Here is a 16,586-nt window from a genome sequence, read left to right as displayed (position 1 = left end):
CTAAGTTCCGAAACCCACTTTTTCACTGTATGTTGCATAATTTCGGAACTTAGATTCCAATCTTGCATAATTTCAAATTTCATAATCCAAATCCCTTCTTAATGAAGAACTTGCAGTAATGATTGTTGTTCCTTTTCCATAATCCTTTTTTATGTAGGAAAATGCAAGGAAGTCAACTTATCTTTAACCTTTTCCAGTACTGGTATATATCGCTCTGTTTTGCAACTTCATTGACCAGAGTTGTTGTGCTCCTTGGTCTTGAAGGATAGGCTCTTTTTAGAATGGTCTAGACTTGTTTTTAGTTTGGTATTTGGCTTATCCTGTTGCTCCTATGTATCAGACTTGCTTAAAACTGATTTTCCTTTGTATAATGCATAATTCCCAAACTTACATTCCAATGTTATATAATTTCGGAATGTATAATCCAAATGCCTTCTTAAGAGCATTTTGGTCAGAATGGGGGGGCTGGAGAGCAATAAAGGGGGCCTAAAAAGCAAAATTCCAAGAGGAGGGGAGGACAAATGGTTTGAAAAGACTAGTCTGCCTCAATCTCAATCTCAATAGCAGTGAAGCAGAAATCCATTCAACGACAAGAAAAAACTTGCAATACTTTTGAGCTAGTTAATTGCAATCACAGGAGTTTGGATATAGAATAATGTATGTAACTAGGGGCATGATAGTTTAATTTGCTACCATGCATGGAAGTTAAAGAATACTATGTAGCCAATTTCAATGAGCAGCAGCATATGGATGAACTAAATCGATGAACAGCAGCAAAGCGACCTCAATCATCATAATAGGATATGAAACAATTTCCAAATTCAATGAAATTTGAAAGAAAATATGTGGAACTAAAATGAATCATAGTTTACATTCAATTTTCCACACAACTGACTTTACCATAGTTTACCTGCATATGGATAAAGTTCAACTTTCATAATACAAAGAAGTTGCCATTTTTTAGTAAATGTATAACATAGAAGACCAAATAAAAATTAAAAAGGCCGGGGATAATCGAGGATGTTGTTTCACATATATAGTCCTTCTGGCACTCCTTCTTTCTTCTTAAACATCACTTTATCCTTTGCCTTCTTAAAGTCAGGATGAGTCACCTGAACAAGATATAAAAAAGTAATTGTAAGATTATCATAAATTGGAGGATCAAACTTAAAATAATGTGTACAAAGTACAAACCAAAAGATAATACAGACAAATGCTTATAAAATAACAGAAGATTGATAGGTTAAGATGGGAACTGATTCAATTGATAGGTTAAGATGGGAACTGATTCAATGAATGAAGTAAAAAATTGGACCTAAATATACACTCAAGTTACCAATGAAATGTAACTGTACGGTTAGGAAAAAAATAAAAATTGGGGAGGGTATGTAGTCCCATTCTAAAGTCAAGACACGCCTCAGGCTCAGCAAGCCTAATACTTCCGATAACCTTTCAATATAGGACCACCCACTGGAATCAAACCAACACTTTTTATCCTGAGACTGGAATCCTCCCCCTTGCGCGGAAGTATGATGATCCAAATGAACAAAAGCAGGTTGGTGCTTTAAAGAGGCACAAGGAAGTGAGTTCCATGATTTATTTTAAAATTAAAATAATTTGCTGCATTGATTTAATTAGTGTATGTTACTTTTTCTTGCATATTTCTCCCGTCCTAACATGAAAAGATGAAACCAACAGATTTCTTTCACTAAAACACTAAGTAGGAACTCTAATATCCAGTTGTGATTGTTTGTTTGAAGTGGAGGAAGTAGAAAATACTACGATTTTTTTTTCTTTTCATTTTTATATTTTTTTTCCTTATGAATGTGTTGTTTTCTTTTAGTATTAAGATGTTAAGTATGTCATGCAGGATTCTTAATATGACTAACTGTTTAATACATCCACACCCAACCCAATATATACTGTATTATATAAATATATGAAACTTGGTCAGCATTCTTAATTTTTTTCTTCTCTCATAATTCTTAGAAACATAATCAAAGAAATGTTATTTTCCAGTTCCTCCACAATTTTTCTAGCATCATAAGTTCATAATACAATCCACCCCACCTCGCCCTTTAGTAGTGTAGGAGGTTGCCAAACCTTGGAATGTTTTAACTTGGAGAAATTAACCTAGTTTTATGTTTCCATACTATATTTGGGTCATATTAAACTGAGCTTGTCAAAACAAGCAACTTAGTTACAACAAACAGCATTATTATACTGTATAAACAATAGAAACATGAATAAGTTTCTAACCTTCATTCGGCGTTCCCGTAGAGCAAGTAAACCAGCTTCAGTGCATATTGCCTTTATATCAGCTCCAGAGAATTCATCCTTGGTCATAACAAATTCTTCCAAGTTGACATCATCAGCTAATGTCATCCTTGATGTGTGTATCTTAATTTCAAAGCATGAAGTCATTCAGTTATGATCAAACAGAATATGCATATTAAGATATCACATAGAATCAACAGAAATAGGAGTTGGTTTCACAAAAAACAAGTCATGTCTACCTGAAAAATGCGTCTCCTTGTTTTGATATCAGGAAGAGGAAATTCAATCTTCCTGTCAATACGACCAGGTCGTAGCAAAGCCGGATCAAGACTTTCAATTCTGTTGGTAGCCAGAATTACTTTAACATCTCCTCTTGAATCAAAACCATCTAACTGGTTCAGTAACTCTAACATAGTCCTTTGAATTTCACGCTCTCCACCTGAGTGAGCATCATACCTGTAAGGCATATTAATAATTAAACTCATGAATGTAATGAGAAAACCTTAAAAGAGTCCATGAAATGATGCAATAAATCACTCTTCTACACCCCCACCCACTTATACAAATCCTAAAGTTGGGGGTTCAATAGCTTACCTCTTTGTACCAACCGCATCAATTTCATCAATGAAAACAATAGAAGGAGAAAGATCATCAGCAACTCTGAAAAGTTCCCTTACAAGTTTCGGACCATCTCCCAGGTACTTTTGTATCAATTCACTGCCAACTACACGCAAGAATGTCGCTGATGTTGAGTTTGCCACAGCCTGAAAGCACAAGAAAAATGTCTTAGACCTAACTGATAGTGCATGTCTTTGTGTAACACGTTACAACTTTACAAGCAATAAAAAATACAATATATCAATTTTGTAACTATTTAAAGAAGCAGATTTTCAGTTGGTTTTTTTCCAGATAAGTTGTTTCTTACTACTAATACAACTGTGTGCCTGTGACAAAACTATGGTCAGAAGAAGAGTAAACTGTATTTAATTTTTAAGCACATGCACACTCTCAAAGTAACATCATAGACAATGCAGACAATCATTTCCAAACTGTACACATCTAATAATAACTCACACAAATTTATTTTGTTCACGTACACTAGAGAAAAACATTCTAAATTCCAAATCATTGATTCATTATTTAGCAATTTTAAGCAAAGTAAACAAGTTCAAACCTTTGCAAGCAAGGTCTTTCCTGTTCCAGGTTCTCCGTATAATATGACCCCCTTAGGAGGCTTAATCCCAATATCTTCATATAGTTCAGGATGTGTCAGGGGCAGCTCAACTGCCTCTTTAATTTCCTGTATCTGTGCATCTAAACCACCGATGTCAGCATAAGATTCCAAAGGAGCCTTCTCAACCTTCATCACAGAGACCATCGGATCAACTTCATCTTGCAGAAGGCCAACAACCGAAAGAACCTGATAGAAAACCAATCATGATAATCATTATATCATCTTAGATCAAATTGAACGAACAATAACAAGAGATACCTAATTGGCTAATTCTATACAGAATATTTCAACAGCAACTTATGTTAAATTTCTTTCCAGGTTCAGAATTCAGATTCTCTCCTAAACAAATTACAATGCAGTATCCGGTTAAGCACATTACTAATTGAAGGATATGAATGCGTCTATGCTCATACGATGTGCAGACAATTCTCAATAACTCCCATTCCCAGTCTACATTAAACAGTAAACTTCTCTGATGCCTCAACTCACTCTAGTTTTATAAAAGGGACGAAATTGTGAGACGAAGTCTAATGATTGAGTTAAAACTCCACTCTCAATTTTCAACACTGCCAACCTTTAGTTAAATCAAGCATAGCTAATGAGCCAAAAAAAAAAAGGCTTGTTTGAATAAAAAGCTTAATTAAGTGCTTATAGCATAAGCGTTATCATAAGCATATGTATATGCTATTTCAATAACAAAAGATAAAATGAAGTATAATTGTTTTCATAAAAACAATAAGCTTTCCTAGACAGTTTAAGAAAATAAGTTGGAAACAGCTTATGGACATATGTTATAAATTGTTTCCATATGCTCTCTGAAAAAATCTCACAAATATTTACCTCACTAAATAAACTGAAAAAAGTCAATCCAAACACGCCCTTATAATCAAAATCATCGTTTTAGAACTTGACATCTTTCTTTAATATGCATCGAATTCCAACAAAATTATAAAAACCAACACCAAACTAAACAATCAATCCTTCAGAAAATAACAAACAACACATCCTTTAAATTTAAACCCTAGATTCATAATTAAAATTTCTCACAAAATTTAAACAATTAAAAATTCAAACCCTAGATTCATAATTATAATATTTCACACAAAATTTAAAAAATTAGCACATACCTTGTTATGCATCAAAATAGCACAACCAGGCTCCAATTGATCCTTATCAACAAAAGACAAAATCCCAACATAATACTCAGGTCCAACCGAAGACGAAACAATCGCATGATTCTCATCAATCAATTCTTCAAGGTTCCCAACACTCATCGGCGAACCACGAAGATCATCAACCTTAGATCTATCTTCTTCCGCCTTCTCTTCCTGAGGTTTGAGTCGCTCTTGATACGCTACAAACTCTTCCTCCATTAACAGATAATCCTTAACACGCTCAAGCTTTAACAACCTCAGTTTACACTTCGACACTGGAGTCACCGTCGGTAAACGAGATGCTGCATCTGGACCCTTTTGTTTCCGTTGCTTACGACCAACACGTGCCGGTGGTGCTGCTGGTTCGAATTTCTTCTCCTTTTTGTCGCTGCCGTCTTGTTTCCGGTCACCTGGATGACCTTGTCGGTTCATGCCGCCGGGAGTTCCTTGACCCATCGCTGAGATTTGGAAAATTGAAGAAGGTGAAGTCTTTCGCACGGTCAAGGGTTCAAAGTTGGGACCTTTGGATTTGCACACTTCCTTTTGGAACCTCACTCTTCTATTTTAAGTTTTTCTTTTTTTCTTAAGTAAATAAATAAAATAACTTCTTTAAAACGAAACAAATTTAACATAAGAATATTTGTTTTTATAAATTAAATAAATCTAAAGAGTGTATGAAAGATTATATTGTACTTTATTAAGAAATATTATTATATAAATAATTCATAATAAATCATCAATTTGATCTCTAAAGTCTAAACTATTGATCTCTCTTCGATTTTAATTTAGTCCCTCAATTTTTTTAAAAATATGAGAAAAAATTATAATTTAGGGACCAAATTGATAAATTTATTCTATTACTTATATATAAAGAGGATACAAAAAAATTTAGTGTGGATTTTTCATAATACCAACAATATCTTTGATTTTTTTTATCAGCAAAAATCTCTTATTAACAAACTCACCATAACATAAGACATGTTTTTTTTAAACATAAATTTGCATAATAGAAAATACGGATCATTGTCTGGCCGCCGGTTGTTAATAATTTAGAGACCATTTAATATATTTCTATAACTTACTTAGAAACCAAATTAGAGAGATGGATAATTCGAGAACAAATTGAAGATTTATTCAAATAATTCAATAGTGATTTGTTTTATTTTACTTTTTTATTGACTAATCATTTTATTTTAATTTTGATTTAATTAGTATTGTGGTTCCTTAAATATATTTTTGATTTTACATTGGTCCATAAAAAAATAAGTTTTGTTTAAATTCCTTGAATATACATTCGTTGCTTCTTAACTTTAAATGTTTAAGGTGGACCAATATTATAGATGGTTTACCATAGACCTCGTTAATTTTTTTAATTTTGACCATTTGATTTTTCACGAGTATTATATCTAATTGTGGAATATCAACGCTTTATACTATTTAACTTTTGTTCATCTTCTTCACTCACTTTCATCATCTTCATAAACAACCTCGTATCTTCAAACAACGAACCCAGAAGAGAAGAAAAATAACAGTAAAAAATTCTCAAATCTCTACCAAATTTAGTATACAACCTTTCACACCAGATACTTTTTTTCCACTGCCTTTCATTCATCGTACCACTGCTCCACACACACACAATACCCATTCAGATCTGAAAGTGTGATCAATAGAGAGAAGATGAGTCAAGGACTTCAGATCTGAAACTTCAACGACTTTCTATCCATTGTTTCAAAGTACATACTCAATACTTAAGAAGCACAAGGATTTATTGTTTATTCTCTCTCTTTGTCTCTCTCTCTCTTTCTCTCTCTGACCCCAGGCAAGTGTACCAGTTTATCGTCGAGTAATAATATTTATAAAGATTCGTCTTCTCTACAAGGATCGTCGAGGTTTCTAGAATTAATTTAGGAAAATAACAGAAAAGTAGAGTATTGCATTCGCTTATAATTTGGTAAATGATAGATTTTGATAGATTGAGAAAGATGGTTAGGCTCTTTCGAATACCTCTCATATTCCTACTTGATAATTTGGCGTCATATCTCTTGCAATTATTTCTATTATCTTGGTTGATTTAACCCTAAAATAGTGAAATGTGCTATCGCATAGTAAAATCACCCCATGCAATTGAAGACACTGACCACTAACACCGGTTGGAAATCATGCAAGCATATTTGTGAATGATAATCTTATTGCCTCTAGCCTCCGGTGCTTGAGTTACATTTTCTAAACATATACAATGCTAAATTTATTGAACTTGTGGTGTATTCAATTATCTAAACATTAAATTCTTTGTATCATTAAATGCTATATTTCTATTTTTAGATAGCTTAACATGTGCTCTTAGACCATATACAATGGTGGTGTTGAGTTTGAACTCAACATGATAAAAGTGGTGCAATGGGTGTTGATAGATGTGTTGAAGGTGAGGTGGAAGAGAGAAGTGTTGAGAAAACTCAACACAATTGAAACTGACAGTGGGGATCACGGGGGAGAGTGGGCGAGAATGGATGCGGAGAGAGAAAGAGTCTTTAATAAGATTCAGCCACATGGCTGGCTCTGATTGGTTGGCTGGATTTTTATCCATTCAATATTTTGAACTCAATTATTTCGTTGCAAATTTGTTTATTTTTTTATTTTTTTTTTACCAAAATTCATGATTTTTTTTTGTCTACAAATAGAGACTTGGTTCATTTGATTTGGACACAGAAAAAAAAATCAAGTTTTTCACTATCTTAATCCTATTATTATCTTTATATTAGTGTTTATTTTAAAGTTTTAGTCTTTTTGTTTAGTGAAATGAATCTCAATAATCATTTTAACACCCAAAATTCTTCTAATTATCCCAACAATTATCAAAATCCCAACAAATTACCAAAATCCAAATCAATTTTCCAACCAATATCCTTAAAACATACATAATTTTGGTTTTGCACTAAATTTCAATCAGCCATCCTCTGTTCCAAACTTTCATCCATATTATGGATCTATGATGAGAAATTCATCTCAAACACTCCCGTTTAATGGTTATATTTAAATAATTTTGTTTTTATTACAAAAAACTAAAAAATAAATCGTTAAGTGTTAATTATTTTAATTTAATTTTAATCGATAATTGTAATTTTATGTAATCATAAAAACAAAAATATAAATTTAAATAAGAATATGAAATAAAAAAGTGGTGGGGTAGAGAAAGGTGAGATAGAGTGTTGAATGAAAAAACTATTGGAAAGTGTAAAAGTTGAATGAGTGTTGAATGAGTAGGTGGAAGAAAGAGAAAATGATGTGGAGTGAAAAAAGTGGTGTTGAGTGTTGAGACCATTGTAGATGGTCTTAGGGCACAAGTTAACATTAATTGCAAGTAATATACATATTTTTCAAACTAAATTACATGTTTCAAGCATTTTTAGGGGAGTTCATCTACTCGACCTAATCTTAAAAATTTAGCTACTCATAGGCATAATTAACATAAAAAAGAGTTAAAAAAATTACACATAAAAAGTAACCTTGATAAAACGCTAAAGATAATTATTATGTTTACTTTAACAAAGCGGTCGAAATAAGAAATGAACCGAAAAGACCACCACAAAATACATATTATATTCAAATATCGTACAAGTACATATAGATACAAAGATAAATTCAAGTGGACTTGACCAATTTGAAAGTTGATATAATGAAATATTAACATTGATTTCGAATTATATTATGGGTGTTGCTAAACAGGTTCCCGAGAACATTTTTTAAGCATTTTTTTTGGGTATAAAAGAGGGCCTAAGCCCAACAAAAAACAAAGCTAAAGATTTATTCTAACATTTCTAGGCATGCAAGCCCCGGATAAATCATCAAAAAGCAAACTACGGAGTTCACTCGGAGGAGACTCCACTATCGAACAACTAAAGGAACTCATTGAAATGCTATAGTTAGCAAGTCAGTCAGCACTTATGTTTCCCTCCCGCCATGTATGACGAATTTGGACCTGCCAATCCAAAGCCAAAAGATTGCGAATACGCCTAATCAAAATGGGAGTCACCCCTCCAATATTGCAGTTTCCCGTAATCATGTCAATCAAGAGTTTTGAGTCACTCTCAACAATGAGATGCGAAATATGATCTCTCCAAGCCATATCCAAGCCCAAATATAGACCCCACATTTCTGCGTGAAAAGAATCGCACGATCCGATCTTCTTTGCATAACCTTTAATCCACCTCTCATCTGAATTGCGAAAGAGGCCTCCACACCCTGAAATGTCGTTATTTCCCTTGCAAGCACCATCACTATTAAGCTTGATCCATCCTTCAGGAGGTTTCTTCCAACCAATATAAATTGTCTCTTTTCGTTGAGGGATCTGAAGGACACGTCGAAATGTACACTGATCGATGTCCATAGAGTATTTCTGGATGATGCGAATCGGGTCGTGAGGCCGCTGAAAATTGTTTTCAAAAATTGATTTATTTCTCCACGTCCAAAGTAGCCAACATGTAGTCATGAAGGTAGTTTGCCATCCATCCTTGGAAGCTCCAAATCCCTTCTTGTTGATGTTGTCAAAAATCCATTCCCTGCAATTAAAAGAGAAAAAATTAGTAATATAATTAGATGGAACAAGCTGAATCCAAACTCGGGTTGCATGCACACAATCGCGCAACACATGGAGGGTAGTTTCATCTTCCCTCATACAACTGGCGCATGTAGGAGAAATTCCCACTCCCCACTTGCTTCTGCGAGCATTGGTGAGAATACGCTCATGGACAGCTAACCACATAAAAGTTTGGATACGGTGGGGTCCTTTCCAACCCCATAAAGTTTTCCGATCACCCTCAACCACAAGCGGCATAGCAATAACATGTTGCAATGTGTAAGCACTTCGAACAGTAAACTGGTGTGTGTTGGTTCCAATCCACCCTAAAGTATCAGGACCGTCAACGTCGGTAGGGGCCGAAAGGGCCATCACTTGACTCACAATGTCATTCGAAAGGTTCTCACTAAGAAATCTCACATCCCAATCTCCATCCTGGTTCAAAACATCTCTAACAGAAAGAGTAGTGTCAATGTGATCCCTTGAAGCTGAGTGGAGAAGCTCTACATTATTCGGAACCCATTTATCCAACCAAAAATTTGTATTTCGACCATTTCCAATTTGTCTCACCACATGTCGCTGAAAGCTATGCCACACCTTCGAAAGAGCTTTCCATAACTGAGAGTCATAGGGTTGCGAGATGCAAGATGAAACGATGTCATTATTCCTCCCATATTTGCTAAGAAGCACTTTGCACCATAGATCATCCGGTTTGTGAATAAGATTCCAAAGAATTTTCATGAGAAAGGCCTCATTCATAATATGGGGTTTCTTTATTCCTAATCCACCGTGTATCTTTTGTTGGCAGCACATATCCCAACCAATAAGGTGGGGCTTGCAACCTTGCTCGGTATCTCCCCACACAAAATTTCGTTGGATTTTCTCAATTTCATCACAAATAGATTTTGGAATGCTCGCATATTGCATGTGATAATATGGAATGGTGTTGAGCACAGAGTTAGAGAGAGTCACTCTACCAGCCAAACTTAAGCACTGTTGCTTCCAACCACTTAGTCTTGTTTGAATTTTTTGAATAATATGATTGAAATGACATCTATTAGTTCTTCCCGAAGATAAATTAGCCCCTAAATATTTTCCCAAGCTATTAACTTGAGAGAAACCAGTGTGTTGCAAAATATCATCCCGAAGTTGTTCGTCCACATTCTTGGAAAAGAATATCTGAGTTTTTTGAGTGTTAATCTTCTGGCCAGACGCTTGACAGAAAAGATCAAGGCAGTGCATAACACAATGCGCTTGTTCAATTGAAGCCTCTGCAAAAAGAAGAAGATCGTCAGCAAAAAGAAGATGAGAGATTTGTGGACCATACCTGCCAGCACGCATAGGTTTCCAATAATTTGCCTCAACTTGATCTGCTATAATATGAGAAAGTATCTCCATACATATGACAAACAGGTATGGAGATAACGGGTCTCACTGTCTTATACCTCTAGTGGGAATAAAAGTTTCAGTTTTATCTCCATTCCACATGATTTTGTAGGTAGTAGAAGTAATGCAATGGTGAATAATCTGAATAAGTTTTTCTGGAAACTTGCATTCCTCTAAACAGTTCTTGACGAAATTCCAGTTAAGTTAGTCATAAGCTTTCTCCAGATCAATTTTAATGGACATAAAAACTTTTTTACCTTTCATGCGTGACATAGTATGAACCATTTCCTAGGCCACAATAATGTTGTGATGTATGTTGCGCCCCGGGATAAAGCTCGATTGATTCGGAGATATAATATCATTCAAAAAAGGCTTAATCCTGTTCACAATGACTTTGGAAAGAATTTTATAGACAACATTACAAAGAGAAATAGGCCTAAATTGAGAAACAAACTCCGGCTTATCAATTTTAGGAATCATCACAAGAAGAGTATTATTAATAAAAGATACAAGAGAAGGATTTACCCAAACCTGGTTGACATAGCGAAAGAGAGAATCTGCGATTGTATCCCAACACTTTTGGAAAAAGATGGCAGGATATCCATCTTCACCTGGAGCTTTGTAGGGACTCATATCAAAAAGAGCTTTTTTGCATTCCATAAGGTCAACCATGGCATTTAACTTAGGATGGTGGTTCTCAATATTATTAGGATAAGTGTTCCAGGACACCACCGAGTCACGAACCATGTTTTCCTTTGAGAAAAGATCTAAATAGAACTGACGCACCAAATCTTTCAAAGCCTCGGGGTCCTCAATCCACTCTCCTGTGTTGTCTCGAAGCGATAAAATTTTGTTCTTCCTTTTCCTAGAGATAGTTTTAGAGTGATAGAATTTGGTATTACGATCACCACCAGTTATCCATTGACTGCGCGACTTCTGATACCATAAGCACTCTTCTTGGTACAAAGTAATGGTCAATTGATCTTGAAGGTCTTTTTCCAAGTTATCCAGGAATTCGTTGTATCCATAGTGAGGGCTATTTTGAATACCATTTAGTCTGGAAAATAACTCTTTTTTCCTCTTGAAAATATTTCCAAAGATATCCTTATTCCAGTCTTTTAAGTGAGGGGTAAGATTTGAGAGCATGTGGATCAACTCAGAATCAGCTTCCCACTTATCAATAATTAATCTATGAAAGTCAGCATGAGTAAACCAAGCAGCCTCAAACCTGAATGGACGGCTCCCACCATTATAAGGAACCCCTTCTGATAAAGTCATAAGAGCGTGATGATCAGATTGCACCCGCGGAAGAACTTTAACGAAACCTTCATGGTATTTTAAGCGCCATGCCACATTACACAAAACTCGGTCAAGTTTTTTGAGACTCTGTCATGATTATTCCATTTAGGACCTCTCCATGTATACTTAGTTCCCACAGTATGCACTTCCATTAAATTACACTCATTAATCCAACTAGAAAATTGTACACACTTGGATATGTCAACTTGAGCTCCCCCCTTTTTTTCATCTGGGCTTGATATCTCATTAAAATCACCCATCATAAGCCAGGGCTCATGAATTGTTTCGGCAAGATCACACAACTTTCTCCACGTCTCACTTCTCTCATTATCACGGGGGCTAGCATAAACCACAGTCAGAAGCCAAGGATCGAGTCCTCCCTCTTTAACTTGAACATGTAAAAAGTGGAAATCTTCCTGGATAACAGTCACCTGAATATCTATTTTATTCCAAAGTAGCCAAATACCACCTGAGAAACCTCTCGCTTCGGAGATAATAAATTTGTTAAAGCCCAAACTTTTTATGGTTCTACGAGCAACCAAACCGCTACATCTAGGCTCTTGCAAAGCAACCAAGTCAATATTGTTTTTCCTGTAAAAAAAAATTAGTGCTCTTCGGAAATTTTTTCCTTGAGCACCTCTACAATTCCAAGTTAGCACAATCATTAAGAAATAAAATATTAAAAAGGAAGTAATTACTAACCTGAAAAAATTACTCCACATCAATGAGTTTGCATAGGCGAGTCCATGGTCATCCCTATTGCCCCATTAGCATTGTCAATAGAAACAATAGTCTCCACATTCGACAAATTAATGTCATCCATATGTTTCATATCATCATTCCCACCCTTAGAATTTCTCATGAAAGACTCATTCTTGGTGGATTCCTTGGTATTATCCATCGTAACAGAAGGCTCACAAATCCTATTAATTCCCTTTCCCATAATTTTATTATTAGACACATTTTTATTCTTGATAGTTGTTTCATTATTATTAGTGTTATTACTATCCATAGCATAAACATTATTAGTAGCAATAGAATGAGTAGACTCATTCAATTTATTATTAGTAACAGAGTCATTACTATTTGGTCCACTTGTATCACTCCTCATTCTTTTCGTTTTATTTTTCAGCCAAGGATGTAAATTTAAATTGTCTCCCTCATAAACACTCATATTACTATTTTGTTTGGTCTTATCTAGAGTAACCAAATCCCCTCCATTATTGCCAATAAATTTAGATTTATGGAGATTGTTAAACATACCTTTTTGAGCTCCATCGGATCCGCGTGGATTGGATTTTTTATTTTTTTCCTTCTTTGAACTTTAATCCAGTTGACATGCAAATCTGTTGGTGTACCATCATCGCCATAATTTTCAGAGTTTACCACATGATCCATAGCAGACATTTTTTCACTATTGACTGACTGAGGCTCCTCATCACCTGGTTTATGCTTCTCTGCTCCATTATTGTTGGCTGTAATTACATCCTTTTTTTGGATTGTTGAGAGGAGGTGTAGCACAGTTTTTTAACACATGACCATAGCAACCACATTGGGTACAAATAACATGAAGCCCTTCATATTGAACATGGTACCATTCGCCGTTAACTCCTACTCTTCCAACAACAGGCTAAGTTAGATCGATTTCAACACACATACGTGCGAACCTTCCCTTTGCCACTCTTAAAGTTTGAAGATCAACCTTTACAGGTTTTCCCACCATTGAGGCTATGGCCCAAAGGACACTCTCATCATAATAAATAAGGTTTAGACTCGGGATACGAATCCAAACCATTGTTTTGTCTATAGTTTCTGTGGCCGCATTAAACGTCGGTTCCCATTGCCTCACTGCCACATAGTGTTCGTATATTTTCCACGGTCCACCATTGATCACCTTTGCTTTATCTTCTTCGGCGTCAAATTTAATCATGTAGAATGAGTTCCCAATGTCCATAAGATCCAAGCTTCCTTTGAGATCCCAAACTGCTTCCAACTTGTCCTTCATGATATTAAATCCCAATCTTTTTCCTAGGAGCTTGACCACCAAAGCATCTTTTCATGGTGTAGCAAGTTCTTCCATAACTGTGGCATGAACGTGCAACATAGGCAATAGACTGTTGCCTTTAACTAGTTCCACTTTAGCAAGATTATTTGCCACTATGTCGGTACGTTCCCTTGCTGCAATTGCTTGTTTTCCCAAGACCTTGTCTCGGAACGAAATCTGATCGGAAGTATTAGCCTTTGTTGGATCTTCATTGGACTGTCTTTCACTACTAAAAACTCTTCCCCGATCTGGAGGATCAGGAGGATGAGTCTCAAATTGATGTGCTGTTGATGTAGAGGCCATGAATGTAAACACCATTAATAAAACTTGATGATTTGCCCTAGCAGAGCCTAAAGACGACGTACAAATAATGTCATTAATGATTAACCCACATGCAAGCATTGAAGCATATAAACATAACTTCACAACAAACACCATCCAAAATTAAAAATCAAGAACATGATACTATAAATTCCACAACATTCAACATCCAAATTAAGGCAAATAATAATGTCATTAATGATTAACCCACATGCAAGCTTCCAAAACATAACTAGCAGCATATAAACATAACTTCACAACAAACACCATCCAAAATTAAAAATCAAGAACATGATACTATAAATTCCACAACATTCAACATCCAAATTAAGGCAAATAATAATGTCATTAATGATTAACCCACATGCAAGCATCCAAAACATAACTAGCAGCATGTAAACACAACTTCACAACAAACACCATCCAAAATTAAAAATCAAGAACATAATACTATAAATTCCACAACATTCAACATCCAAATTAAGGCAAATAATAATGTCATTAATGATTAACCCACATGCAAGCATCCAAAACATAACTAGCAGCATGTAAACACAACTTCACAACAAACACCATCCAAAATTAAAAATCAAGAACATAATACTATAAATTCCACAACATTCAACATCCAAATTAAGGCAAATAATAATGTCATTAATGATTAATACAATCATTCAACATCCCAAATTAAAATCAAAACAATTCACACAATAACTTGCAACAGTACTATCATTAAATTAATACAAATACCCAGGGACGGAACCAGAAAAAATCATTGAGAGTGATGAAAATATAACACTTGTTAAATAACACAACCATAACTAACATCTATTATTTAATAATTGCATACACCTTAGTTTAATGACAAATAAAAAACAAATATCCATGTACCAAAAAAACATATATCCTAAAAAAGCATATACATACCAAATATAGCCATCAAAATTTTATGTTTCTCGTTAAATTTTATGTTTTTCGCATTAATAATTCTAAAATTTTATGTTTTATTTCAAAATTAACCCTTGACTAGCATGATAAATATGTCTCTAATTAATGCACTAGTATTGAAATGAACCTCCGAACCAGATTAAGTGGTCCAGTGGACCGGATATTGGTGGTGAAAACCAAATAAAAATATTGAGGACTACTATTTTATTAACCTGATGATCAGAATGAAGATGGCTGGTTCGTTGAGCAATTCGTTCACCGGAGGGGGGGTTTGTACTTGCAGGTGCTCCGATGCTTAAGTCAGCAAAGAGTACAAGAGATACTAGAAAGAAGAGAGAGAAATTAGAGAGTAGAATGAGTATTGAATACCTGGCTCTCCTGTGTAGGAGAGCTTATATAGTTGCCCCCGGCGCTGGGCCAAAGGTTGGTCTAATGGGCCGAAATAACCGGCCCAATAGACTCAACTGCCAAGATAGTCCCTGTATCGTAGGGGAGGCGGTTATTCGCCCTATCTTGGTTGGAGCCGTTCCGCTTTTAGTGGGTAATGGATAGGCTCCCTGGACGAAGTCGTGGCTGGATAGCACAACACGTGCTATCATGTCGCGAGGCCGTTATGTCGGGGAAGACACGTCATTGGCTGACGTGTCGGGGAGACCTCCCCTTATTGGGTTGTGCCCCCAAATTTCGGGCAGGAGAGTAATTGGGCCAGCTCTTGGCCCAGTCCAGAACAATTCCTTTTTCTAAAAGAAACTAAATTACTTAGGAATATAGACTTGGTGAACAAATTGATTATCTATTTACTGATTAGTGGCTTAAATTAAAATATTAACAAATATAGTAGTATTATTGTATAACCTCTCTATAAAAGAATGAGTGGACCAAAGAGAAGGGTGGCAAACTATGAAGAAAAAAAATGAATGGCAGGGGTGGCTGTATATGTATGCATAAGGATAGTGTAGTAGTAGTGTATATATATATATATGAAGGGTGGTGGCTTCCCCTTTTTGATCAGTACCTAGTTCCGTCCTTGATACCTAGTAACTTCACACAAACCTAGTTCCCTTCCTCAGCATCGTCATAATCAATCTAGGGTTATATAGGTCAAGAAAACAATTTGCCTAGCGGTTTCGCATTCGCAAATCATAAAGATCCTCATATGTTAATGTCGTAAGATCATTGAACACTTGCAATATGTAAATAAATTTATTCAGCCACTTATAATACACATAGTATTTTCTTGCAAAAGCAAAAGAGACTTTATTTAACAAGGCATAAGTCATCCTAAACTACGAATTTTGCATATTTATGATCAAGAAGTTTCTATCATCAAACAAGCTATTTTTGCATATA

The 16,586-nt window shown here is 35.2% G+C and overlaps 2 protein-coding genes across 2 annotated transcripts; both read right to left on the bottom strand.

Annotated features, from left to right (window-relative positions):
• Nucleotides 1-820: 820 nt before the first annotated feature.
• On the bottom strand, nucleotides 821-5,281 carry LOC123905263 (26S proteasome regulatory subunit 4 homolog A). Its single transcript, XM_045954878.1, has 6 exons — nucleotides 4,639-5,281; nucleotides 3,452-3,697; nucleotides 2,872-3,041; nucleotides 2,517-2,733; nucleotides 2,260-2,400; nucleotides 821-1,112 (listed from the first exon to the last, which is right to left on the bottom strand). Exons 1-6 carry the CDS (start codon nucleotides 5,119-5,121, stop codon nucleotides 1,029-1,031), a joined length of 1,341 nt encoding a protein of 446 aa, XP_045810834.1. The 5' UTR covers nucleotides 5,122-5,281; the 3' UTR covers nucleotides 821-1,028.
• A 6,680-nt stretch (nucleotides 5,282-11,961) lies between these two features.
• Nucleotides 11,962-12,588, bottom strand: LOC123895341. The gene has a single exon (XM_045945617.1). It carries the CDS (start codon nucleotides 12,586-12,588, stop codon nucleotides 11,962-11,964), a length of 627 nt encoding a protein of 208 aa, XP_045801573.1.
• Between the last annotated feature and the right edge of the window lie 3,998 nt (nucleotides 12,589-16,586).

The sequence above is a fragment of the Trifolium pratense genome, linkage group LG1 (genome assembly GCF_020283565.1).
Source record: "Trifolium pratense cultivar HEN17-A07 linkage group LG1, ARS_RC_1.1, whole genome shotgun sequence".
NCBI lineage: Eukaryota > Viridiplantae > Streptophyta > Magnoliopsida > Fabales > Fabaceae > Trifolium > Trifolium pratense.
Note: the sequence above shows the minus strand (reverse complement) of the source record. Positions and strands in the feature narration are given on the sequence as shown.